At 56.6% G+C, this 27,564-nt stretch overlaps 1 protein-coding gene across 4 annotated transcripts in view; it reads left to right on the top strand.

Moving 5' to 3' along the window:
* Positions 1 to 2,569: 2,569 nt before the first annotated feature.
* Positions 2,570 to 27,564, top strand: part of LOC141977803 (GRAM domain-containing protein 2A-like) — a 30,451-nt gene continuing 5,456 nt past the window's right edge. Inside the window, exons 1-10 of one of the 4 annotated variants that reach the window (XM_074939490.1) lie at positions 2,586 to 3,073; positions 17,335 to 17,472; positions 18,105 to 18,186; positions 22,672 to 22,741; positions 22,822 to 22,925; positions 23,944 to 24,042; positions 24,467 to 24,538; positions 25,003 to 25,077; positions 26,712 to 26,775; positions 27,244 to 27,300. In XM_074939490.1, coding sequence (XP_074795591.1) covers positions 3,003 to 3,073; positions 17,335 to 17,472; positions 18,105 to 18,186; positions 22,672 to 22,741; positions 22,822 to 22,925; positions 23,944 to 24,042; positions 24,467 to 24,538; positions 25,003 to 25,077; positions 26,712 to 26,775; positions 27,244 to 27,300 — 832 coding nt within the window. In that variant the 5' untranslated portion in view covers positions 2,586 to 3,002. Of the gene's footprint in view, positions 3,074 to 3,341; positions 4,139 to 13,209; positions 13,490 to 17,334; positions 17,473 to 18,104; positions 18,187 to 22,671; positions 22,742 to 22,821; positions 22,926 to 23,943; positions 24,043 to 24,466; positions 24,539 to 25,002; positions 25,078 to 26,711; positions 26,776 to 27,243; positions 27,301 to 27,564 lie in introns of those variants that run through there. The other 3 variants (XM_074939493.1, XM_074939491.1, XM_074939492.1) reach the window with 3 other exon arrangements.

Here is a 27,564-nt window from a genome sequence, read left to right on the forward strand (position 1 = left end):
GTTGAGGCACCAGCCCGTTCCTTCGAGTCCATCTAATCTGTGTCTGCGGGAGGCAAGTGTCAGTGGGACAGGTTTGGAGTGTGTGGTGGGCCAGGGATCTGCAGCAGAAAGGCTGCAGCGAGAGGCGGAGACATGGCTGGACTTTCCGCTCCCCGTTTGGATGTGTTTGACTTGCTCTGTCTTTGAGGAAACGGGATCAGAGGGTCAGGAACCACGACGCCGGCTCTTCCCTGGAAAGGACAGTTATTGCCATTGTTAACAGTATCTAAGAGACTGTCAAACGGGGCTCCCTGCAGACACTCTCCAGCTACAGGAAAAGGGAAGAAGGGAGAACACTGTACACTTCCCAGGCGTGGACTGTGTTCATTGCTTTTCCTGTATGTTTAATAACAGGTTGAAGGATGATGGGGCTCTTGCCATGGGACTGAGCGGACTGAGAGCTCTGTTCTTGGTCCACATTTCACCATCCATTGTTTTGCAGCAGCAGGGTCTTGTGAACCTCTTGGACTCTCTGGTCCCGTTTATTCCAGCAGCTCACCCCGTGCAGGTGCTGTGCGGGGCCCAGTGCATGAGGGACGGGCGCTCAGGGGGCCGTGTGCATGCCCTTGCCACACAGACATGCTGGATTGCCAGGGCTGGGCCTGAGGGGACGCACAGGCCATGGGCCCCGGTCGTGATGACATGCCCTTGCCCCGGCCGGGCCTGCAGGCCTGGCTGACAGAACTGGGCAGGAGCTTGTACCGGTAGCAGTTAGGAAGTGGGGCAGAGCTGGAGTAATTTGCTGAGCTGTGGCCTGGTGAATCATTCCCAGCCTGCCCTTGAGGCATTAGGAAGTCCAGGCTCTGCCTCTCCCATGGCCTTTCCAGCCTGGCTGGGGGGACAGGGCAGCGACTGGAGAAGGGGGTGGACAGGCTGCTTTTGGTGAAATGCAAACCGTGGGGCAGGGTGCTCCTTACACACCCTGTAGCTCTGCAGGGCACGGTCCCAGAGGGGTGAGCTCAGCCAGCCCGGGCGTCTGGCAAACAGCGAGCTGGGGAAGACAGCCCGGAGGTCACGAAGGGATCTTACCGCCCCACAACGTGGGCGGGGATCCACCCCTGGCCAGGGGCTCTGGAACCCTCAGCTACCCGGACGCTGCCTGATGCGAATCTTGGGCCCTCCACTAAGTGTCCAGTGAATACAATGGCAACATGTTTTACTCCACAGCACCCCTGCTGGGACTGGGTGAGATGGGGGTTCCCCACAGCCAGCACTCCTGCCCTGTCCCCCACAGCACCCCTGCTGGGACTGAGGGAGCTGGGGGGTCCCCCACAACCAGCACTCCTGCCCTGTCCCCCACAGCACCTGTGTTGGGATTGAGGGAGCTGGGGGGGTCCCCCACAGCCGGTGCTCCTGCCCTGTCCCCCACAGCACCCCTGCTGGGACTGGCTCCCCCACAATCAGCACTCCTGCCCCATACCTCACAGCACCCCCTGCTGGGAGAGGAGAGGCTGGGATGGGGGGTGACCCTCCTGCTGGGAGCAGCTCGGGCTGCAGTATCTGAGCTTCCCCACCGCCAGCCCCATTCCCAGGAGAAGCGTCCAGGTGCCAGCGACTGGCTGACGGGGGCACTGGTGGCAGGAGACCGGGGGCTTGTTGGACACGGCGTCTCCGGGCAATGGCTGGCGTCTACTCGCCGCCCCCTGGGCAGTGCGGAGCAAGCAGCCGCTATTTCAGGAGGGCGGGTGCCCCAGGCGGCGGGGAGCAGCCTGCGCTGGCGGGCACTGGCTGAGGGTGAAGGGGACCTAGGGGGGTCAGGCAGGGAAAGTCAAATGGGAGGGGACCTGGGCCCTGAACCCAGGGTGAGGGGCTCTGTGGGTGAGGGGCCCTGGTTCCGCTCTGCACCCCCCCACCCGCCCTTCCCTTCAAGGGCAGGAGGTTTCCCAGCTCCCCGGCTACTCCCATGGGCATCCCAACACTAGTGCCGGGGTACCGCCCCCCTGGGGCTGAGTGTGACGCCCCCTCACACCCCTCCAGGGACAAGGTAATGAGGGTTAACCGTGGGTGCTGCGGCCATGGTTACAGCGTACGGGGGAGTCAAGAGGAAGTGGGGGGAGGGAGGACAACACGAGTAACTTGACAGATGGGGATCTGAAAGCACTTCCCAGACATGCACTAAGCCTCACACCCTGGGGAGGGAGCAAAGTATCATCCCTGCAGGAGAAACTGAGGCACAGAGCAGGGCAGTTACTCGGCTGAGGTCACCCAGTGAGGCACTAGCTGCACCCCCCGCATCCTCCCAATTCCCGCCCACTCCTGCCCTGCTCCTTCCCATTCCCAAAACCCCTCTGCCACTGCTATTGCCCCCTGCTGGCTGGAACCTGAATAGCTCAGCTGTGTGTCATAGGCCCAACACTGCTAGCAGTGATTCTCCCTTCCATCCCTGCTTTTGTATATGGGGACTCTGGGTTCTGGCCCCAGCATGGCTGTGGGGTTCTGGGTGCGCAACAGCGTGACTGTGCCTTCATCCCAGCACCGAGGGCTGTCACAGCTCAGTTTAGGAACGTCTGCGCAGCGCCCGGGGTGGAAGGGGCGTCGGAAGCTTTTGTGGGCGTAAGCTGCCGTCTGATTATCAGCCTGGCTGCCAGCCTGGCTTTGGCGTGTGCTGGCATGTGCCATGCGTGTTTGTGCACGGCTGTGGGCGACGGGAGGAAGGAATATAAAGATGATCTCAGAGCCGGCAGTGGTGCAGAGGCAGGTTTGCCATGCTTGGATTTCCTTGAAGGCAGAAAACACCTGCTGGCCGGTCGCCGGGGAAACCGTCACGAGGAACAGAGTCTGGAGTCACTGTGGCTGGGAACGAGCAGCCCTTGGTGCGCCAGGGCCTCTCAGCGTCGACATCAGCGCAGGCTTCCTGCGGGCAAGTCCCCCGGGCCAGCCCAGTCCCAGCCAGCGCCGGACTCTGAGCTTTGAACTCGCCCTCTGCCGAGTTGCAGACGGACAGACAGGAGCGTGGCCAGGGGATGAGGGAAGCGTGTCCGATGGAGCCCCAGCTCAATGGAGCGGACAATGCCCTGGGCGAGGCGCGGGAGCCGTAAGTGGATTTCTCCTTCCAGGCGTTTAGGAGCGGGCTGTCCCTGGGGCCCTAGGGCTGGCCCCAACCCTTCCATCAGCCTGCCCCTGAGGGACCCCCCCACCCCCGTGCCCTGAGGAGCAGCCTTCGGGAGGGGGCCTGCAGTGTCTCTCGGCACCCAGCCACCCGCATGCAGGCACTGCTAGCGTACGGGCACAGGGCTTAACTTGTAATGAAAGACATGTTGGGGCTCAAGCAATTTTTTTATTTTCATAACTGATGCGCCAAGCCCAGAGGTGTCGGGGCTCTGAATGGCCAAGCCCAGAGGTATCAGGGACCAGCCCCGCCAAGCCCAGAGGTGTCGGGGCTCTGAATGGCCAAGCCCAGAGGTATCAGGGACCAGCCCCGCCAAGCCCAGAGGTGCCGGGGCTCTGAACTGCCAACCAGGGTTCCGGGGCTCAGCCCTGGCATGAATTAAACACTACGCGGCAGAGGCGTTGGGACAGCGTTTGCAGTGGGGGAGCTGCATGCCACTGAACACACCTGTAACCCCTGTGTCAGATGTTCGGATGCTGTCACCCCTAGTTCCAGCGCCCCTGCACGCGCATGTATGGAGAGAGATCTTGGTCCAGTCTGTCCTCTCCAGGCTAAACTAACCCAGACTCCCTGGGGATTCCTCTGGGGGTGTGTCCAGGGGTGTATTGGGTTTGATTCCTCTTTGTGCTGTGACAGGGCCAGGCCAGATGGCGACAGGAGATTGAAGGCAGATATATTAGTCCCAGATTAAGCAGGTACATTTTCCCTGGGTAAGGTAACGGGCAGTTCCAGAACAAGAAGGAACTTGCTGGAACAAATTCAGGCAGGCAGGCTAATTAGGACACCTGGAGCCAGTTAAGAAGCTGCTAGACTCAATTAGGGCAGCCTGGCTAATCAGGGCACCTGAGTTTAAAAAGGAGCTCACTTCAGTTTGTGGTGTGCGTGTGAGGAGCTGGGAGCAAGAGGCACTAGGAGCTGAGAGTGAGAACGCGGACTGTTGGAGGACTGAGGTGTACAAGCATCATCAGACACCAGGAGGAAGGTCCTATGGTGAGGATAAAGAAGGTGTTGGGAGGAGGCCCTGGGGAAGTAGCCCAGGGAGTTGTAGCTGTCGCACAGCTGTTCCAGGAGGCACTCGACAGCTGTACTCCACAGGGCCCTGGGCTGGAACCCGGAGTAGAGGGTGGGCCCGGGCTCCCCCCAAACGTTCCAACGTAGGAGGAGTTGACCTGTACTGTGGGGTCCCACCAGAGGGGAAGGTCTCTGGGCTGTTTCCCGACCCACATCGTGGATCAGCAGAGACTGCAGGGATTGTTCTCCTCCCTTTCCCCATGCTGGCCAGTGATGAGGTTAGCTGAGTGAACAGCAGGTTTGAGCCACTACTAAAAGTGGCCAAACTGAGGGATGCCGTGAATCTCTGAGGCGAGCAAATTCGCCAATAAGCGCAAGACCCACCAAGGCAGGGGAGGAACTCTGTCACCGTACATGTCCTGGGTTCAGTTCCTGTCTTGGCTACAGACTCCCGATGTAACCTTGAGTAAATCTGTTACCGGCTCCATGCCTGAGTTTCCTCCCCGGGGGTGGCTGCAAGGCTAGGCCACCACCTGGGAAGGCTGGGCCATGGAACCTGCTAACGGCTGTAAAGCTCTTCAGAGCCCCTGGGGTGGCAGGGCTGGGGTGTGTTCCTGGAGAGTTTGTCTTGCTCTCGGTGCCTGCAGCGTGGTCCTGCAGCAGACTTGATCCAGGGGCCGGTGGCTGTGGCTGCTTGGTTCTGCGGCAGGTGTGGGCGTCCCAGGAGCTGTGGGTGTTGGGGTGGAGGTAGGGAGGAAGTGGGGTGCATGGTTTGGGGGGCAGGGTGCGAGTGGGGCTGTAGTTTGCGGGAACGGTGGTGGGAGGGGGTGTCTGAGGGAGGTGGAGTGTACAGGGAAGGAGTGTGTGCCCTGGGCTATCCATGTCCCCCACCCGGTGTCTGAGCGCTGCCCCCCTCTGTGGGCCGGGGCTGGGGCAGCTCAGCTGTAACACGCACAGCACAGCTCTCTCCTCCCCAGACATTCAGCAGTGCTGGCCTGCCTCGTCTGCTGTGGGGTGATATGAACCCCCACCCACCTCTCCACTGGCATCACCCCATTGTGCCGGGGGTGCCTGTGCAGCGGCCAGAGCCAGGAGGGGAGGGCACCAGTCACAGCCAGTCACTCCCCTCCGGCAGCCTGGGCTGGGCTTTGCTGTGAGCCTAGCACTTGCCAGCATCACAGGGCCTGACCTGGCACAGGGAGATCAGCGAGCTGGTCGGAGTAGGGACCCTGGTGGCCTGGACATGCCTGCTCGGTCCTGGGTGTCTCCACAGGGCACAGAGCATGACCTTGTGGGTGAGGCATGAGACCTGGGCTCTGTTCCCAGCCCTGCCACATGCTCCTGGGATGACCCTGAGTAAGTGATGCCCCCACCCCGTGCCTCAGTTTCCCCATCTGTCAAGGAGGGAGAACGATATCTCCACCCCGGGCATGCTGTAGGGCTTCAGTCACTGACTCGTGTCAGAGGCCTGCTGCTGGAAGTGTGTGTGCGCGCAAAGGGAAATCGCTGCACTTACACAGCCCTGTGCTATTTGCAATGGGGCAGGAGTATAATCTCCCCTGGATCACAGCTGGGAAAACTGAGGCATGGAAAGGGGTGTGACTTGCCCAAGGTCACCCACTGAGTCTGCAACGGAGCTGGGAATAGAACCCAGGAGTCCTGGCCCCACTCCCTTGCTCTTGCTCTAGGCACTAGACTGTAGAGTTTGGGTTCACACAACGAAAAGCACTACATGTAAGGACTCCCTTGCTGGGCCTTCCCGCTTTCGACCACTTTCCCCCCGGACAAGGAAGCAGCGGTCAGGTAACCATCGGAAAGGCCAGGCAGATTCAGGCTGGGGGCCATCTAGCCTAGCACCCTGCCTTGGGCAGTGGCCAGCATCCCCCAAGACCAGCAAAGCTCCCTATCTCCAGGAAAAGAACTGGCCAAGCCTGCCATGGCAGAGGGTTGATCATTTGTCCACAGCGGGGTCTGTGCGTGGTCTTGCTGATCAGCAAAACACCCAGCAGCAGCTTGACAACTCAACGACCCTGGGGTCAGACACCCTCTTCCTCCCTCTGCTGGGGGGAGGGGTTTCTCCTCCTCTCCCCTGTCCACGGGTGGGTGCGGTTACCCGGGCGGGGTATCCAGGCCCCCAGAACATGCAGATGGGCCCTGTGCTGAGCTCACTCCCAGCAGGAACATGCGTTTCTGGAGCCTTTCCAGCTAATCATCATCTCGGAGGGGCCAGAGAGCTTGGGAGCAAGGTGCAAACCACCATAAAAGCTCAAGGCTGGGGAAAGAGGAAACAACCTTGTGGCAGACGTGGGTAACCCTGGGGAGGGGCAGCTTGTTTTTTCTTTTCCCTGTAATGCTGGGAGAAGTCGGACGTTTTGTCGGGCGTGAGAGGGGCAGGTGGATTCCGAATCCCGGCTCGGCCCCAGCCCTGCGCTGTCCTTTCACCTCCCAGCCCTACCTTTATGGCAGGTTCCTACCCTGCCGCTGTGATGAACCTGAATCCACAGACACGATCCTCCCTACACACAGCAGAGGAGAGGGGACCCTCCTCCCTGCCCCACACAAGCTGAAGAACTAGCTGCTATGCGTAGCAGGGCCCAGCTGCTAGAAAGCAGCAGCCGCAAAGCACTAGAAGGGGGCTCTGTCAGGGTGCAGTAGCTCAAAGGAATACTGTGGTCCAGTGGAGAGTGCTGGGCTAGAGAACCCCTGGCCGGTCTGGGTGCTTCCCCCAAAGTCCCCCTGGCCTGCAGGGAGGCTTTAAGCAAGCCATTTGGCCTCTTTGTGCCTCAGTTTCCCTGCTGTACAATGGAGATAATGATCCCAACCTCCCTTGTGAAGCACATACAGATCGACTGGGGTCAGTAATATTCATCCATCCTGAATTCACAGCTGTGGGCTGCGTTAGTGAATCGTTCAGTGGAAGCCAGCCAAACCCCAAGTAATAAGAGATTCTATCTCGGTGTCTCTCTCGTCCTGTAGTAGCAAGGCATTGCATGCCATTATTCTTCATTATTTAACATTAATGTTGCAGCAACATCTAAAAGCCACAGCCAGGCTTTTGTGCTGGGTGCTGTACAAACATATAACCAAGGACAGTCATGTTTCATGGGTTGCATAATACCAGGAGAAGATTCCATGCCTGTAAAACTAAAGGGGCTCTTTATTAGGAGGACTATGTATAGAGGAGTTGGAGCTGCAGCAGACATTCCAGCCATGTGCACCCAGACTGACTCTGGGGTGCCTTCCCACAAACTCTTCCCTCCTGCAGCCTGTGTTCCTCCCTCCAGGTTCCATGCCAGTTGCTACAAGTCCCTACCCCAAAAATCTCACTCCAAAAAACAAGAGGCTATAGGTGGATGAGAGAGGTGGGGTGGGGTGAGATGAGGAAGATGGGGTGATAAATAAATGAAAGGGGATAATTCCTAGCCAGTCAGTAGAGAGATCCCAGCTCTCCTTTGCGTAACCATTCTCACACTGAACTTCCCCCTCCACATTACCAAGGAGGGGAGTTTTGAGGAGGGCTGTGCAGGACAAGGTGGTGGCTTTGTGGCATCTGCCCAGGAGTGGTTCCTGAGCCCGCTCGCAGGGGAAGCATGAAGGTGGGTTGGCAATAGGTGGCTCTGTAGGGCAGGGGTATGATGGGGAGGGCTTTTTGTGTACAGCCAAGGAGCCTGTGTGCAATGCAGCACCTCACACACCAGCTGCTTTAAGGCTCTTTGCCATCCCAGCCCACCCCAGGGATCACATCCCTGAGCTGTGCAGCCGTGGATCCGGCCTGCACTCTCCTGGGGACAGCAGCCTCACCTGCCCAAGTCTCCCACCAGCGTCTCCCTGCCTGTCCCCACCCATGCATGGCAAAGACTCCCCAGCAAAACACACAGAGCTGCCTCAATCCCTCCTGAATGCCTTCCAGCACTGCCAGTAATGCCCTCCTGCCAGGGACACGTTGGGCCTTCTGCTTTGCTGCTTAACTCTGTCTGCCTGCTGGTGACCTCACCCTCCTGTGGCCTGTCTGACATGTAGATTGCAAGCCCCCAGGGGCTGGGACCTCAAAGGTATTTAGGCACCTAATTGCCACTGATTCCAATAGGAATTAGGCATCTCAATACCTTTGAGGACCTGGGCTTGTCTGCTTTGTTACGTCTGAACAGCACCTGGCGCAGTGGGACCTGGTCCTTGGCTGGGGCCAACAATAAATAACAATGGCACAAACTGGCCAGCATGGGCCCAAACCACTATTTCCAGCTCCTCCTGATCCCATTAGAGCTCTGCTGGAAGCCAGAAGATAAGCGTGAGGCCCGGAGCAGTACAGGTTGTTCTCCTCTTTTCTCAACAAGCTAAGATTTAAAAACCCAAAGCCCAGATCCGCCATGCGACCCACTCATACCACCAGAAATAGAAACTCCCCAGGGAAGGCAGGAGTCCAAATATACCGCTCATGTCGGGAAAGGGACGTGACGCACAGAGAATGGGCCTGAATTCATCTCCTACCCAGCAGATGCTGCAAAAGCAAAAGGCATTCTGAGTGCAAATGAGCTGTCATTTCTGACTTGACGTGTGTAAAATACAAGGGGTATATTTAGCTGCTTGCCAGACATTGTTCCTGCTGGGACATCTAGCTGTGGTGACTATAGAAACAGCTCTGAATAAGCTCTATATGGCCACAGCTTTGCTACCATGTATAGGCTCTTCCCACACTGAAATGTGGCCATCTCTGGGGTAGAACAGTGCAGTGCAGATGGAATTCCAGCCATGGCTGCTTCTCCTGCATGAAGGATTTAACCTCGCTGCCCCGGTGCCTTCTCCACCAGCCCCACGCTACGGTCTCTCGGACAGTGGCACTGATTTCCCCTTCCTGTGGGTGCTGCGCTGTATACCTCAGACACTGAAAGCACTAATCATCCATGGCACAGTTGGCCATCCCCATCTCTGGCCAATGCCTGAGGTGCAAACAAGTAACTGGCACAGCCCAGTGTCTTTTCCCAGCCCCTTCTGCCTGCCACCAGGGATAGATACAGCTTCTACGTGTGCATGAGAAATTGGAAAGGGCTCCGGCCCCACCCCCTTCTAGAACATAGTGTGCACAAACCACCCTCCGCCGATTGGAAAGCTTGGTGTATGGGTCTGCTTCTTTCACTCCATTGGCTCTTCTGCCTGCGCACGGACCAATGGCTCCCTCAGAGTCTGGCGCATGGCGGCAGAATCTTCACTGCCCTGCTCAGAGGAAGAGCTGTCCTCTGATAAGTGTCTCTGAGGCTACCTTCTCCCAGGGAGCCCGTGCACTGGATGGCGTCTAATCAGTTACACCAGTGTGAATCCAGAGTCACTTCAGTGGAGTGACTCCGAATTTATGCCTGTGTCAATGAGCAGAATCTGGCCTGCCGGTTTGGTTAGGGGTGTGTGAATTTTATCAGTATAGCCAATCGTGTGGACACAGTTAAACCAGAATAAAGGTTTCTGTTACTGGTATAGCTGATTTCCCTTCCCTTATGTTGGTGTAACTGTGTCTACATTAGGGTGTTTTACCACCAATAGAGACCCAGAGAGCCCACGTTTGTGTGTAAACAAGGCTAAGGCAGGTTATGATGGGCCAGAGTCGGCGTCCGGCTAGTGGGATCCTGTAGGGAAAGCCCTGTGCTCCCCTGCCCACCTGGGAACTGTCCAGCTCCCTGTAGGGTTGCCAACCCTTTAGGATGTCTGGGAGTCTCCAGGAATTAAAGATTAATCTTTAATCAAAGATGATGTCATGTGATGACACCTCCAGGGATACGTCCAAGCAAAACCGGCAACCCTGTGCCCCGGGAGAGCGACACCCGCTCTGCTGGAGACACCCTGGGAAATGCCACCCCCTCGGCCCCGAGCCCCTCCCACAAGCGCTATGGGGCATGAAGTTGGGAAACAGCGAGGCCTTTCTTTGCTGTGTTGGGGCCGGTCCAAACTTTCCCATAACAACCGTGGTTCGACCGGCGCATGGGGGTTCGACTCGGATTCTCTGGGTGATGAGAGTTCCCCAAACTCCGAAATGCTGCCATGGTGCCTCGGTCGCTATTATCCTCTCTGGGCTGGGCTCCCCAACTGGACTTCATCTCCCAGGATGCCCTTCCTCCCTGCTCAAGAGAAAATGACATTTATTTTCATTTCCACCAACATTTTCTGAGGGAAACCCCCCTGTTTCCCAGCAGCTCAGCTGGGCCCGGCCCCGTTACACCAAGGAGACGTGTATGCTCTGCTTGTGGCTCTTGCTTGTTGAGATTTTTCCCTCGGTAGAGGGGATAAAGCCACCACAGACAGAGAGTGCATGTTTTGCTGGGAAAACACAGTACTCCTGTAGAATCAATAATGCTTCGCTATCCTTTGCCATCTGTAAGGCTCTCGAACTGCTCTTTGGAGACGGTAATGAGTTAAGGGTCAGGGAGGGAATCCCCATCCCCTTTCCATCAGGAAGAAAACCGAGGGGCAGGAAAGGGAAGTGAAATTAGGTAATGCAGTGAGGCAGTGGCAAAGAACCCAGGAGTCCCAAGCCCCTTTCCCCCGTGTCCAGAGCTGTCAATCCAGCATGACTGAGCTGTCACTGCTGACCGGAGGATGTTGATAAATCGGAGAGGGTTCAGAGAAGAGCCACTGGAGTGATTAAAAGATTAGAATATCTTCCACTGTTGTAGGCAGCATTGTTGTAGCTGTGTCGGTCCCAGGATATTAGAGGTAAGAGCTTTTCTTGGACCAGTATATGGCTTATTACAACAACCCCTGCTCCTTTTTGTCCTGTGGTTACAGGGGTTGTCATAAATATAAAGGGAAGGGTAAACACCTTTAAATCCCTCCTGGCCAGAGGAAAAACCCTTTCACCTGTAAAGGGTTAAGAAGCTAGGATAACCTCACTGGCACCTGACCACAATGACCAATGAGGAGACAAGATACTTTCAAAGCTGGGGGGAACAAAGGGTTCTCTCGGTCTGTGTGATGCTTTTGCCGGGACCAGAGCAGGAATGCAGGTCAGAACTCCAGTAAAGGGCTAATAAGCAATCTAGTTAGATATGTGTTAGATTCTGTTTTGTTTAAATGGCTGATAAAATAAGCTGTGCTGAATGGAATGTATATTCCTGTTTTTGTGTCTTTTTGTAACTTAAGGTTTTGCCTAGAGGGATTCTCTGCTTTGAATCTGATTACCCTGTAAGGTATTTACCATCCTGATTTTACAGACGTGATTCTTTTACTTTTTCTTCAATTAAAATTCTTCTTTTAAGAACCTGATTGCTTTTTCATTGTTCTTAAGATCCAAGGGTTTGGGTCTGTGTTCACCTATGCAAATTGGTGAGGATTTTTATCAAGCCTTCCCCAGGAAAGGGGGTGTAGGGCTTGGGGGGATATTTTCGGGGGGAGACGTTTCCAAGTGGGCACTTCCCCTATTCTTTGTGTAACACTTTGGTGGTGGCAGCGTTTAACCTAAGCTGGTAAGAATAAGCTTAGGGGGTCTTTCATGCAGGTCCCCACATCTGTACCCTAGAGTTCAGAGTGGGGAAGGAACCTTGACAGGGGTGTTTACGGGCCACTGCACCTTGAGATATGTTAACTCCTTATGCTAAACAATCTGTATTTAGCTGGTCCAGTACATTTCCCAGCCCTGAAGAAGAGCTCTGTGTAAGACTGAAAGCTTGTCTCTCTCGCCAACAAAAGATATTACCTCACCAACCTTGCCTCTCTAAAGGACTGAAAACCTGCCTTACCAAGGAGCTCTATCTATTTAGCTTAACAAAGAGAAGGTTAAGGGGTGACTTGTTTACAGTCTGGGGAACAAATATTTGATAATGGAGGCTTCAGTCTAGCAGGGAAAGGGCTAACGTGGTCCAATGGTTGGAAGTTGAAGCTAGACAAATTCAGACTGGAGAGAAGGCGTACATTTTTGACAATGAGGGTAATTAACCACTGGCACAATTGACTGAAGGTTGTGGTGGAGTCTCCATCCCTGGCCATTTTTAAATCACGCTCAGATGTTTTTCTAAGTGATCTACTCTAGGAAATATGTTGAGGAAGTTCTCTGGCCCCTGTCATGGGGAAGATCAAGCTAGAGGATCACAGTTGTGCCTTTTGGCTCTGTAATCTCTGGATTTGTCAATAATCTGCCCAGGAGATGGAGCTGAGACCTTGCAGGGTGAAGCTTTATCAGGTGGAGGGTCTCGGGGGCACAACCCAGGATTCACCAGGTAAAGGATTTTTTCAACTAAAGAATTTTTCATTGAATGCCCTTTTGGGGACCATTTTCCCCAAAATAGGTGTTTTTCAAAATAGCACCACAGAATAAATATTTCCTAATGATTTTTGATCAGCAGCGTTACCTGTGGTTCCATTTTCTGAAATGAGACATTTTAAAACGTTGTTTTTTAAGTGTCAAAATAAAATTTGTGTTTCGGGGGGAGAGGGAAAAAAACCAAACCCTTCCTGCCCTAAAATAACGCCAAACCCTTTTAAAAAAAATAAATCTTATTTTGAAAATAGATCAGTGATGAAAAATGTTGATAAAAATATCTGATCATTCTGGAAAAACAACAGTATTCTTTGGAAATATTGTGCAGGTAAATCAGAGCTGCCAAGTCCAGGTGTTCAGAAATCATGAGACTGGCTTAAAAATTGCCTTTTAAAGAAACAGGGTTTTGCCTTGCTTTCGGGCCATTAGGGGTTACTTTTCCAGTGTTTGCCTTGCTTTCGGGCCATTAGGGGTTACCTTTCCAGTGTTTCTCTGCAACCACAAGGGCTAGAAATGATTGTTCTTTTTTTATTACAAGCTGTGATTCTCTCATATTCACATGACTCCAGGGGCTGGGGCTTTAACCAAAACAACAGTTATGGCCAGACTTGCAGGACTTGGACACTGCGCCCCCATGCTGTAGCCCTGGGCTGGGGAGTGTTTGATTCAGTGGTTACACACTAAAGGCACACCTGGTCTCTGCTTTCAGAGCAGGATCTGCTTGGGCAGAGACTGGGAAGTGAGGTCAACACTCAAGCGAGAGGAATGTGCTGGTGGGCAAAGGGCCATGTGCTTGCAGCAAGTGTGTTCATTCTCTGGGCTCGGCCCTTTAAGGAAATGGTATTTGGAGCAACGCCTCCCTACAAACTCGACTGGGCTGGTCCCAACAAGCTGGGCCAGCTGAATACAAGGCATCCCTTCCCATTCCCAGCCAGCTGGGAGGAGGCTGAGGGGCAGGAGCATCAGAGCCAGGAGAGGAGTGTGTGAGGCAGACAGGCTGGAGTGCAGCAGGGATCCGGAGCCCAGCAGAGCGAGTGGGAACCCATGGGAGCCGGGGTGGGACGCGACCCCTCAGCTGTCTCAGTGATGAGGTACAGGGTGCGCGTTGGCTCCGGTGGGCTCTGATCTCAGCCAGGGTGGGGGTGCTTTGGCCCCCATGCAGAGGTGGGAAGGGGCCCCAAGGTACAGCTCTGAGCACCCCACTCTGCAGCTGAGGCTCGTCTCCTGTTCTCTCCCCCTCCCCCCTTCATGCTGCCAACTCCCACTCAGCAACAGAGACTCAAAATCCCTTTGCTCTCAGTAGAGCGTCTCTCGTGTGCCCTGGGATTGCACCGAGGGCTTGTTAGCGATGGGGGAAGCTGAGCCATATGGCAAACCAGTGTCACGGCTGAGACTCGAACGCAGGAGTCCTCTCCCCCACGCCACTCTGTTCACTCTAACCACTAGGTAACTTTTCCTCCCAGAGCTGGCAATCTAGGGATTCCGTCCCCAAGTCCGCTCTCTAATTAACAGGCTGCCCTGCCAGACCTGGGAACAGAACCCAGGAGTCCTGGCTCGCCATCCTCTGCTCTTACCCATAAAATCCCACGCTGTCCAAAGAGGCCTGCACTAACATAGAGCTATAAATACTCCGGCAGGGCCTTTGATTGTGGTGAGGAGGAGAGGTCAGGCTGGGATGGGTAATGGGCAGCTCTTTTTCTTTTCATGTTTGACGACACCGGGATGTTTCTATCAGGCCCCAGATGGGTGTTTGGACAGAGCTGTGGACTGATTGAGCTGCGGCTGGTTGGCATGTGCTCAGGGTACCGTTATGCCTTCGCGATGCCTGCGTGTGGGGTGTAGTGTTGCCCTAGAGGGGAGGATGCCCGTGGAAACCAGCACAGTCATTTTAAAGAGCTCAGGGCTTTTGACTGTGGGATTCCCTGCAAGGGTTTTAGCACCAGCAGGCACCCCTGCGAGGCTGGGCCGGGTTAGTCTCTCCATTGTCCAGAGGGGGACGTGAGGCACAGACAGGCTAAGTGACATGCCCAGGGGCACACAGGAAGCTTGTGGCAGAGCTGGGAACTGAACTCAGATTTTTAAAGTCTCAGGCTTGCACCCTAGCCACTGGACTCAACTTCCCCATGGTCCCCATGTCGCCTCCCTATTCCCACTGCGTGCTGGCGCCAACAGGAGGCCTGGAACCCTGAGTTCCCAGGCAGTGTCGCAGGGCTCAGAGCAGCAGCAGGAATGGTCAGGGTTGAACAGCCAGAGGTTCCCTCATCTCAATGGGCCTGATCCTGGGAGATGCTGATCACCCCCAAGTCCCCACTGACACAGGATGCTGTGCACCCCACAGGGGCCCGAGCTTGGGGAGATTGAGGGGATGAAGAGCTCAAACAGAAAAGACATGCTTATTCAGTGCTGCAGGAAACCCAGCTCTCTCCTCCTCCCCGCCCCCCGGCAGCACAGGGCACCCCATTACCCAGGCTCCAGGCCTCATGCTGTTCAGGGTTTTGTGGGGGTGGGGGGAAGAGGTTAATCGGATGTTAAAGGCAAACGAGGCTGTCACAGGGCGAGAGGCAGTGGGAAGGGAACAATTCCACAAAGCAGTCTTCTCCCTGATTTAACCCGCTCTGAACACAACCGCGCAAGGGGCAAACTCCTGTCTGGGTCCTTTGTTTCTGTGAGAGGGAGCTGGGAGGGGTGACAGGTCCGGCCACTGGGCTGGAGGCCAGGAATTGCTCAGATCCCCTGCCCAGCTGTGTGTATACGGGGGAGAACATCCCTTACTTCATGGAAAGGGTTGTGGGAATGAATTGATTGGTGTTTGCAAACCTCATTAGGAAGGTAAAGGCAGGTTGGGCCACCCTTGCAGTCCTTGCACAGGCAAAATTCCCTTTGACTTCAAGGGGAGATCACGCCCAGTATCCCGTCTCCGACAGTGACCAGTTCCAGCTGCTTTAGAGGAAATTGCAAGAATCCCTGCAGTGATGAGATAACATTCCCCCAGGGGAAGTTTCCTCCTGACCCCCATGATTCAAGGTCAGGTCATGCCATGCCCTGAAGCATGAGGGTTTATCTCTCTTTTGCCTTAGGAAGCAAAAATCAAAGGCTCCATAATCTACTGAGAACCCTCCAGTTCCGTTGCTCTGGGTCAGGGCTTTAGAATCTGCCCCGATGCTGTTACCATCTGACATTCAGGGTATTACACAAACTGAAACTGATCTTGCACTGTATCAACACAGTATTATTAACTTCCAGCTAATTACAGCCAAACCTTGTTAATTCCCCTAAGGCAGGGGTGGCCAACCTGAGCCTGAGAAGGAGCCAGAATTTACCAATGGACATTGCCAAAGGGCCACAGGAATATGTCAGCAGCCCCCCATCAGCTCCCCCCGCTCCCAGCGCCTCCCAGCCCCCGGCAGCCCCGCGGATCAGCGCCTCCCCACACCTCCCGATCAGCTGTTTCGTGGCATGCAGGAGGCTCTGGGGGGGAGGAGCGAGGGCACGGCAGGCTCAGGGGAGGGGTGGGGAAGGGGTGGAGTAGGGACAGGGCCTGTGGCAGAGCCAGGGGTTGAGCAGTGAGCCCCCCTCCGGCACATGGGAAAGTTGGCACCTGTCGCTCCAGCCCCAGAGTCGGTGCCTAGACAAGGAGCCGCATGTGGCTCCGAAGCCACAGGTTGGCCACCCCTGCCCTAATGGGAGGGACGCTTGTTGCGAGTGATTACGTGTTGTGAGTTACCAAGTAAATGAATAAACTCCTTTAAAAAAAATAACGAAAAGGCAGAAAGATGGACTTTGTGCTTTTGTTCCACCGGTTGGCGGTTTGATCACCGCTGACGCTAATTGGTGCTGTGCTGGGAGGATGGAATCTGCCGATGCAGTGTGGTTGGGCCTGCTGGGTGACCTTGGACAGGTCACCACCTCTCCCTGTGCCTCAGTTTTCCCATCTGTAAAATGGGGGTAATGATACTGCTCTCCTATGCAAAGCGCTTTCGGGATCTGCTGATGGGACGTGCTCTGTGAGATCTCACAGCAGCCTCCCTCTGCGGAGAAGCAGGAGACGGAGAAGCTCATACAGCTCATGTGCAGATTGTGGAGGGCCGAGACTCGGCTGGGCCCAGCTGAGTGGCAGCAGCACTGGGATTGGGGCCGTTTGATGCTGCCCTCTCTTGGCTGTGGGATTGTACGCAGCTTGTTGGCCCTTTTGCTCTGTTCCCCTCCCCCCTTTGCTGTGTCTGTGAATCTGGCTTTTCAGCAGGGGTGTGCCTCACTCCACCCTGCCCCCGGGGCCATCTGATCGGCCTGTCTGGGACCAAGGGAGGGTGGAGGACATCAGAAACGGGACCAGGTCGCATTCTGCACCTGGCCATGGAAAGGCCTTGCCACGGTCCATGGCAGGGGGGGTACAAGTCCTAGAGGAGGTGCAGCTGGGTACTGGAGAGCAGGGACCCACCCCCCCTGCTGCAGCCCCCCAGGCTGGCTGTGCTGTGAAGAGAGCCCTGCCCCCTCCCCATTAAGATCAGCCACAGAAACTCTTCCCCGGGGACTCAACTGTAAAGACCCCCCAGACCCGGGGAGGGGGGGCAGAGAGGGCAGGGAGCCAGCGGAGATCACTCAGCTGCCCCACATGTCTCTGGAATTTCTCCATGGCCTGGGGTAGCACCACCATTGCTTGTGGGAGAAAACAGCCTGTACATCGGAGTGGGGCTGGCTGGGGAGGGCGGGGACGGCCATCGGCCAGGAAGGAATTGCACCCGTGTCACAGCAGGGACGCCGGGAGTGATGGCAGGGGATGGGCAGTCTGCACGGATGGTAGCTGCCAGCTGGGGCACTAGGTGAGCAGGAAAATGGAATCCCCCCCCACCCCTCCATCTTGGGGAGATGAGGGGGCAGGAATGAGGCTCCTTGCTGGGGGCGCCTGTCACCCCACCCTGCTCTCTGCCCTCCCCAGCGGCCTGGCTGACCCTGCCGCCAGCTCCGGGAAACTCAAGAAGAGCAAGAAGAAGATGCTGGAGCTGAAGAAGTGGCAGAGCCTGGAGGAGACGGGGAGCGATGCCCCCCAGCCAAGGAAGCACCCCAGTCTCTCTAGGTGAGGCCCTGCCCCTCCCCCAGGGACCTTCCCCAAGAACAAGCTCCCACCACCCCCGAAATTCCCTTCTCAAACTCCGCACACGTGGGCCCAGGCGAGCTACACTGCCCTGGAAAGCCGCACAGTCACAGTGCACCCCCTCCCCCACCCAGACCATCCTCAGTGCCTCCCTGTGCTGCTAGGGTTGCCAACTTTCTAATCACACAAAACCGAACACCCTAACCCTGCCCCTTCCCCGAGGCCCCGCCCCTTCCCCGGTGCCCCTCCCAGCCAATGGGAGTGCGGAGCCCGTGCTCTGGGCAGCGGCAGCGCGCGGAGCCCTGTGGCCCCCCTGCCTAGGAGCTGGACCTCCTGCCCGCTTCCGGGGCACAGGGCAGAGCCAGGACAGGTAGGGACTAACCTGCCTTAGCCCTGCAGCACCGCCAACCGGTCTTTTACTGGCCCGGTTGGTGGTGCTGACCGGAGCCGCCAGGGTCCCTTTTCGATTGGGTGTTCCAGTCTAAAACTGGACACCTGGTCACCATGCGGACACCTGCCTGCCCCCTGAGGCCAGCCCTGCCCTGTGGGGACTCCCCCTCCCCACCCTGCCCAGGGCTCTGCCTCTCTCACTTTTGGCCTCTGGTGCATTTCAGATCAAAGACCTATGACCTGTCTTTCTCCAAAGAGACCGAACAGGAGCCAGCTCTGAGCAGGCAGAGGGCCACCTCGTCCTCTGTAAGTCCCCTCAAAGCTGGCATGGGGCGCGGGGGGTGGGGATGGACTCTGGGGGTCGGGATCCCTGTGGGGTTGGGGGTTGAGATGGCAACCAGGGTTTAGGATGGATGCTGGGGGGGTGGAATATCAGGGGGGTTGGGATGGGTGCTGGGGGTGGGGTTGGGATACCTGCAGCAGGGGGGGTTGGAATGGATGCTGGGGGGTTGGGCTCTGTGTGGGGATGGGGATTGGGATTCATAGATTCATAGATATTTAGGTCAGAAGGGACCATTATGATCATCTAGTCTGACCTCCTGCACAACGCAGGCCACAGAATTTCACCCACCGCTCCTGCGAAAAACCTCTCACCTATATCTGTGCTATTGAAGTCCTCAAATCATGGTTTAAAGACTTCAAGGAGCAGAGAATCCTCCAGCAAGTGACCCGTGCCCCATGCTACAGAGGAAGGCGAAAAACCTCCAGGGCCTCTTCCAATCTGCCCTGGAAGAAAATTCCTTTCCGACCCCAAATATGGTGATCAGCTAAACCCTGAGCATGTGGGCAAGATTCACCAGCCAGATACTACAGAAAATTCTTTCCTGGGTAACTCAGATCCCACCCCATCTAATATCCCATCACAGGCCATTGGGCCTATTTACCATGAATATTTAATTACCAAAACCATGTTATCCCATCATACCATCTCCTCCATAAACTTATCGAGTTTAATCTTAAAGCCAAATAGATCTTTTGCCCCCACTGCTTCCCTTGGAAGGCTATTCTAAAACTTCACTCCTCTGATGGTTAGAAACCGTTGTCTAATTTCAAGTCTAAACTTCCTGGTGGCCAGTTTATATCCATTTGTTCTTGTGTCCACATTGGTACTGAGCTTAAATAATTCCTCTCCCTCTCCGGTATTTATCCCTCTGATATATTTATACAGAGCAATCATATCTCCCCTCAACCTTCTTTTAGTTAGGCTAAACAAGCCAAGCTCCCTGAGTCTCCTTTCATAAGACAAGTTTTCCATTCCTCGGATCATCCTAGTAGCCCTTCTCTGTACCTGTTCCAGTTTGAATTCATCCTTCTTAAACATGGGAGACCAGAACTGCAGACAGTATTCCAGGTGAGGTCTCACCAGTGCCTTGTATAACGGTACTAAATCCTCCTTATCCCTACCGGAAATACCTCTCCTGATGCATCCCAAGACCGCATTAGCTTTTTTCACGGCCATATCACATTGGCGGCTCATAATCATCCTATGATCAACCAATACTCCAAGGTCCTTCTCCTCCTCCGTTACTTCTAATTGATGCGTACCCAGCTAATAACTAAAATTCTTGTTATTAATCCCTAAATGCATGACCTTACACTTCTCACTATTAAATTTCATCCTATTACTATTACTCCAGTTTACAAGGTCATCCAGATCCTCCTGTAGGATATCCCTGTCCTTCTCTAAATTGGCAATACCTCCCAGTTTTGTATCATCCGCAAACTTTATTAGCACACTCCCACTTTTTGTGCTGAGGTCAGTAATAAAAAGATTAAATAAGATTGGTCCCAAAACCGATCCCTGAGGAACTCCACTGGTAACCTCCCTCCAGCCTGACAGTTCACCTTTCAGTAGGACCCGTTGTAGTCTCCCCTTTAACCAATTCCTTATCCACCTTTCAATGTTCATATTGATCCCCATCTTATCCAATTTAACTAATAATTCCCCATGTGGCACGGTATCAAACGCCTTACTGAAATCTAGGTAAATTAGATCCACTGCGTTTCCTTTGTCTAAAAAATCTGTTACTTTCTCAAAGAAGGAGATCAGGTTGGTTTGGCACGATCTACCTTTTGTAAAACCATGTTGTATTTTGTCCCATTTACCATTGACTTCAATGTCCTTAACTACCTTCTCCTTCAAAATTTTGTCCAAGACCTTGCATGTTACAGATGTCAAACTAACAGGCCTGTAGTTACCTGGATCACATTTTTTCCCTTTCTTAAAATAGGAACTATGTTAGCAATTCTCCAGTCATATGGTACAACCCCTGAGTTTACAGATTCATTAAAAATTCTTGCTAATGGGCTTGCAATTTCATGTGCCAATTCCTTTAATATTCTTGGATGAAGATTATCTGGGCCCCCCGATTTAGTCCCATTAAGCTGTTTGAGTTTCGCTTCTACCTCAGATATGGTAATATCTACCTCCATATCCTCATTCCCATTTGTCATGCTACCTGTCACGGAGTCCCTGGGCGATGCTCTGGAACTGCTCCCTACGAAGCCAGGCAGGACTCTGGGGCAGTCTCCTTTCTGTGAGCAGCCTGTCTGCAGGACACACAGCTCACACAGCTTCCACCTTCCTGGGTCTGACCTTGGAGCATTCAGCATCCTCTGCCCCTCTGTGCGCTTCCCACAGCGAGTCCACCCATGCGGGGTCCTGGGGAAGCCAGAGGGCCCTGCACCCCAACTCCTCAGTCAGATGTGACTCTCAGCCAGCCAGTAAAACAGAGATTTATTAGATGACAGGAACATGGTCTAAAACAGAGCTTGCAGGTGCAGAGAACAGGACTCCTCAGCTGGGTCCATTTTGGGGGCAGTGAGCCAGACAACCACATTTGCCCTTCACTCCATGTCTCCAGCCAGCCCCAAACTGAAACTCCCTCCAGCCCCTCCTCCTCTGGGCTTTGTCCCTTTCCTGGGCCAGGAGGTCACCTGATTCCTTTGTTCTCCAACCCTTTAGCTCTCACCTTGCAGGGGGAAGGGCCCAGGCCATCAGTTGCCAGGAAACAGGGTGTCGGCCATTCTCTGTGTCCAGACCCCTGCACGCACCCGCCCTCTACGGCTCTGCAATGATCATACACCCTTATCCCACCCCCTAGATACTTAAGAACTGCATAGGGGAAACTGAGGCACCCCCACACTATTCAGAGGAAACATTAAGAACAGTCTCACTTCGTCACACTACCATTATCCCTAAGATCCTCTTTAGTCTTATTAAAGACTGAGGCAAAGTATTTGTTTAGATATTGGGCCATGCCTAGATTATCATTGACCTCCACTCCATCCTCAGTGTTTAGCGGTCCCACCTCTTCTTTCTTTGTTTTCTTCTTATTTATATGGCTATAGAGCCTTTTACTATTGGTTTTAATTCCCTTTGCAAGGTCCAACTCTACTTGACTTTTGGCCTGTCTCACTTTATCCCTACATGTTCTGACCTCAATAAGGTAGCTTTCCTTGCTGATCCCTCCCTTCTTCCACTCCCTGTAGGCTTTCTGCTTTTTCTCAATCACCTCTCCGAGATGCTTGCTCATCGAGCTTGATCTACAACTCCTGCCTATGAGATTTTTCCCCTTTCTTGGGATGCAGCCTTCCGATAGCTTCTGCAGCTTTGATTTAAAATAATCCCAGGCCTCCTCTGCCTTTAGATCCATAAATTCTTCAGTCCAATCCACTTTTCTAACTAATATCCTTAATTTTTGAAAGTCAGCCCTTTTGAAATCAAAAACCCTAGTTGCAGATTTATTTTTGTTAATCCTTCCGTTCAGTTTGAACTGAATTAGCTCATGATCACTTGAGCCAAGATTGTCCCCTACAACCATTTCTTCCATGAGGTCCTCACTACTCACCAAACCAAATCTAAGATGGCATCCCCTCTAGTCGGTTCAGCAACTACTTGATGGAGGAATCCATCAGCTATCGCATCTCGGAAAATCTGAGCCCTATTGTTATTACTAGCACTCGTCCTCCAGTCTATATCTGGGAAGTTAAAGTCTCCCATGATCACACAGTTCCCATTAGTATTTACTTCATTAAAAAGGGCTCTATCCATATCCAAATTAGATCCCGGTGGTCTATAGCACACCCCAAGCACTATCCCAGGGGAGGCTCTAATAGTTTTCTTCCCCAAGAATGATGGGAAGATGGGCACTGTGGTTTAGGATGGGTGCAGGGGGTGGGTTTGGGATACCGGGGGGGTTGAGAGGAGTGCCAGGGCAGGGGGTGGGGTGCGTGCTGGGGGTGGAGTTAGGATACCTGCCGGGGGGGTGGGATGCCCGTATGAGGGGTATTAGGATGGGTCGCTGGGTGGGGGGTTGGCACCGTCCATTTGCCAGGGTAGCTGGCATTAGCACTGGGCTGTGCCAGCTGCTGGAGAGCTGGCTCTCCTGGACAGGGGGTGGCAGCGTTGGGCAGGTCCCGGTGTACCCATCCCCCCAGCCAGCCAGGGGGAGATCTGGGACAAGTCCCCGTGTGCCCACAGCCTCCATCAGGTCCCGCGTGTGCCTCCTCCCTGCCCCCCCACCGCATGGGATCCAGGGGGCCCCGTCCTAGTGTCAGGGCACATCTCAAGGTTGGCTGATAGTCCTTGGGATGGTGCCCAGCATGGGGGTTCTGAGCTGGCCCCAAGCTGCTGCCAGCCCCAGCAGACCCCCGGGCCCGTTGGGGGGAGGCAGGGCGGGGGGGAGGGCTCGTTCTTCAGGACTGACACTGCCCCTGTTCCCTCCCCAGTTAGCCAAGCGCCTGGCGAGCTACCACAAGGCCTTCAAGGAGATGCCCGAGGAGGAGTCCCTACTGGACAGTGAGTGCCATTCCCCCCAGCCTCCTGCCTGCCCCCCCATGCCTTGCCCACTCACCCGCCTCTCTGCCCCTCACCCACAGGTGTCTCCTGTGCCTGGCAGAGGGAAGTCCCCTATCACGGGCGCCTCTACGTCTCCCAGAACTACATCTGCTTCCACTGCAGCATGCTGCTCCGGGACGTCAAGGTAGGGCCCCTGCGCCCCACGGTGGCTCACGTGGGCTGGTAGCATGGGGGGGGGAGGGGAAAGGGGGACAAGCATGGGATGTGTGGGTTGTGTGGGGCAGGGGGCTGGGAGGGATGCATATAGGGGGCAGGGGGCTGGGATGTGTGGTTTGTGTGAGGGAGGGGAGGGAGGATGGGGTGGAGGTGTGGGGGGGAGGGGAGATGGGATGGGGAGTGGGTGGGGGTGTGTGGGGGAGGGGAGGTGGGCTGGGGGAGGGGGTGGGTGGGATGCATGTAGGGGGCAGGGGGCTGGGATGTGTGGTTGGTGGGGGGGGGCAATGTGTGGGGTGGGGGTGTCTGTGTGCATGTTTTATGTCCTCTCCCTCTAGCCCCCGAGGGCAGCGCTCCCCTCCCCCAGGGAAGCCAGCCCAGCAGCGGGTTTGCTCACCATCGGCCACCCCAGCTGGGCCCCATGCGCCGGCTCCTCTGGGCTCTCTACAGCTGCCCTCTGAGCTTCCACCCTGGCACAGGTGCCAGGCAGCCTTACTGAGCCGTGGCCGGCCTTCTGTGGCGCTGCCCCAGGCCTGGCACCAATGCCCGGGCCAGGGGCTCAGGACCCGGCTGGAGGCCAAGGAGTGCCCCCCATCAGGCCTATGGGGCTGGCTGGTGTTGGCATGGGATGCCAGTGGCTACCAGGCGCCCAGGTTAGCTGTTGGTGTCAGAGGCTGAGGAGGCCCCCGGGGGGTCTATGTCAGGGACTCCTGCAGGGACCATGGGTCAATGGCTCAGCCCTCGGGGCACAGCTGGAGGAGGCAATCCCCACCCCCATGTGCCCGACCCCACCCTCGCCGCTCTGGCACCCCAGCGGCTCCTAGCTCCTGTCTCTGCCGCCGTGGGGTGCAACACCCCACCTGCCCTGGGTCCTGGGGACCGAAGCAATCAGGGGCATGTCCCTGGCCTTGGGGCCTCGCCCCTCCCAGAGCAGGCGTGATGCCATGAGCGATGGGCCCATCACCCACTGGACCCCTCTCGCCCTGCAGGTGGTGATCCCCGTCTCCTCCATCGCCGTCCTCAAGAAGGCCAACACGGCGCTGCTGGTGCCCAATGCCCTCAGCATTCGGACCATGGAGGGTGAGAAGGTGCGAGCAGAGGGCAAGGCACGTGGTGCATCTACCCACCCACAGCACCGGGAGCTGAGTGAGCCCGGGGTAGCCCATGCGGTGCCTTCCCCCGCTTGGCACCGGGAGCAGAGCGAGTCCCAAGCACAGGGCAGATCATGCAGTGCCCCCCGCCCATGGCACCAGGAGCAGCATGAACCCCACTGAGGACGGGGGGAGTGCAGTGAAAAGCATCGGTAGTGGTGAGAGGCTGGAGGGGTGAACTGATGGGCAGTGGGTGGACAAGCGAGCTCCTCTGACCAGCCTGGGATAGAGACAGCCACATGGGTGGGGAACCAGCTCCCAGCATGGGTGGGGTGGGCACGGGAGCGGTGGGAGGGTGGACGCTGCGGCTATGCGCTCCCCAGGAATCAGGCCAATCCCTTCTCCCTCTCTCCTCCTGCAGTTTCTCTTTGTCTCGATGCGGACCCGGGAGGCCACGTACCAGCTGCTGCGATCGGTCTGCAAACACCTGCAGGTGGGGACTGTGCCAGGCTTTTGTGCCTGTTCTCCCATGTCTCTGGCTGAAGGGGCTGAAATGCTAATGCCCATCTGCTAATGCCCCCCCATCCTGATCCCCAGCTAGTCCATCCCAGGCTCCCCTTACTCTTGCAGCTCTGTCGGTGCCCCTCAGTCCCCACGGCCATGCCAGACCTTCCCTCCCCCCACCCCCCAAGCACTGGGCTGATGCCCCTCGTTCCGCCCCTGGCCCCTGTGTTCCAGACCAGAGGGAGTGAGTCAAGCTAATGTACACGCTGAGGAAGAAGGTCCCAGAGGTGACCGATCCTGGGCCTGCTTGTGCCTGGGAGCCGTCCCCCAGGTCAGGGGAAGCCTCCGTCTCCTGGCCTGCCTGTGCACTGTGCATCACAGGGCTGGGCTGGCCAGCGTCTAGCAGGCTCTGCTGCCTGCCGGGGGCTCACTCTCCTCGTTGTTCTTGTCCAGGACGGGAGCACGAGCACCAGCCCCCTGGCCTCACCCGCCAACAACAGCTCCGAGCAGCTCCGCGAGAAGTCTCTGGTAAGGTCCCTGACTCCCCGGCTGGTGGCACAGACTGTGGGCAGCAGGGCAGAGGGGCTGGTGCCGCTGTTAGCAAACCATGGAGATTCCTGAGAGCTGGGCCAGCTGCCCCGAGGCCCCGACAGCGCCCGGGGCTCTGCACGGTCCGAGGCTGGGCCTGCGCTGCCAGGCGGCCCAGTGCCCACTTGGCGCCATGCTGCCAGGTCACAAAGTGGGTGGGGGTGACTCTTTAAGCCCTGTGTGCGCAGGAACACACCTGCCTGGGCACCCTGGTGGCTTGGACGTGCCCTTGGTCACCCGGCTGCTGCCCAGCTCCAGAGGCTTGGGCTTTCCCAGAACTCGTGTTGTCTGGTCTGGGTGGAGGTGGCTTGCGGGCCAGCAATCCTGGCTGTCTGGGGCTTCTCCGTGCCCCCTTCTGCCGCTCTCTGCCGGGCTGCCGCAGTCAGACACTCCCTGTGGGGCAGCTGGAGCTGGGACCTGTGAACCCAGGGCACATGGAGCTGTGGGCAAAGCCCAACCCCGGTTCTAAACTCCCAGGAGTGGGAGGGGCTCTGAATCCAAGCCCCAGGCTGAGCCAGACCCCCGAGCTGGCCCCCTGCTCCTCAGCGGCCCCTCCCTCCCTGCCTTGGGGATCCCTAAGCCGAGGCTTCTCCTTTGCCACTTAAACCCGTTGGCACTGCCAGTGTCTTTGCAAAGCGCTCAGGGAGCACACTGAGCAGGGCACTTCTGAATGCAGCAGGGGCCCCATTGTTTTCAGCAGCCCCCTGCCCAGTGTAACCCAGGGCTCTGGCACCCCTGCCCTTCGCCACAAAGCCCCTGGCAATCCCAGCCAGATCACAGGGCATGAATCACCCCCACCCTGGGTTTGATTGGCCCGGAGCTGCGAGCTGGCCTCATGCTTGTTATCGGACTAGGGCCCTGCCTGAGGGGCGCGGCAGGGCCTGGCTCAGACACGGGCGCCAGGAGCAGCGCGAGTGGCTCAGAAGCCGCCCTGGCTGGGGGGAGCCTTGGCGGAGCTGCTGGACGGGGGCTGCCCAGGACTGGGGGCTGCAGTTCAACCCATGTCAGACTGTCCCCTAGCTCAGTGGGTCGAGACCCCTCCTCAGATTCTGTCTGCCCCTCGGCCAGAGATGGGGGAACTGAACCTGGGGCTCCCCCACATCCCATCAGGGAGCTCTGACCCCCGGGGTAATGGCTAAGGTGGGTGGCAGCAGCTTTGAGTGGGCCCTGGGCCCCCAAACATGCCACCGGCTGGGCCCCGCCAGACGCCCGCCGCCCCTGGGTTTGTGACTCGCTCCGGGGTGCAGGCAGGAGGCTGGAATCCAGGTGCCCACAGGGAGGCAGCGGTGCCCAGGCCCAGGAACTTAGGTGCCGAGGGAATTTTGTCCGGCAAGTTGAGGTGCTGAGGGAGGCTAGGCACTGGCAGGGTGAAGCAGGAGTTCTGTGCACCTCCGAGGGGCCAGAGCGAGGACTTGGGCGTCTAACTGCTCTAAGCAGCCGGCCCTGAGCGGTGCTGCGACTCGGGAGCAGGTTGGAGCTGGGGCTGGTGAGATGGCAGGAGGAGGCAGAGACCAGCGAGCGGTGGGGAGAGAGCCCGGGGCCCCTTTTGTGACCTGCAGCTTTTCTCCTTTCAGACCTCGAGCCAGTCGGACCTGGAGCTGAACCCACCCGAGTCTGACGGCCTCCTGGACCAGCAAGGTGAGTCAGGGCCCTCAGCCGCGCCCCCTGCCCAGAGCCTGGCCCCGCAGCCCTCGCACACTCAGCAGCCCACGTGCAAATGAGCGTGCAGCGAGGAGCTCCCTAGGGGCCTCCTTTCTCTTCCGTTCCAATCAGCATCCTGCGCCCTCGGCCTGCCTCTGAGTGTCACAGCGTCCGGCCAGGAGCATGGCTCCAGTGACAGCCGCTTGTATTAGGTGGAATGAGTTTGACCAGCCTCCACTCAGCCCCTTCCAGCACCATGGCGGGGCGGAGCTGGTGACGGCTGGCACTGTGGCCCCAATCTCCTGCCCTGTCTGGGACACAAGAACCCCCCAAGGCAGACAGAACACACCATGCCCGGCCCACAAGCCACGGCCCCCCAACCTCCCTGGGGGCAGCACACGGGAGCCTGGCACCTGGCTGGGCACAGGCAGCACCAAGTGACTGGGTATCCTATTGTGTGTGCAGACGGGCTGGGCCCGAAGCAGAGCAGAGAGGGCGAGGAGATGGCAGTGCCGAGCAAAGGTGAGTGGATCCCTCAGGCCCACTCAGGGTCACTGGCTTAGCTCAGGGTGGGGGTGCCCAGGCAGGAGCCCCTGTGCCTGCTCTCCTGTGGGCACTGTGCCCCGATGCAGAGCTAAGGTGGTTCCATGGGCCCTCCCCGGTGGCCATCCCTGGCACATGTCAACGGGCACCCGTCTGCAGCCACTCAGGACATTGTGACAGGTGTGTCCCTTATAGCTCTGGGCAGCTGGGAAGGGAGGTAGCTGGCATCCCTTGGCTGCTGAG

This window comes from Natator depressus, chromosome 25 (genome assembly GCF_965152275.1).
Source record: "Natator depressus isolate rNatDep1 chromosome 25, rNatDep2.hap1, whole genome shotgun sequence".
NCBI lineage: Eukaryota > Metazoa > Chordata > Testudines > Cheloniidae > Natator > Natator depressus.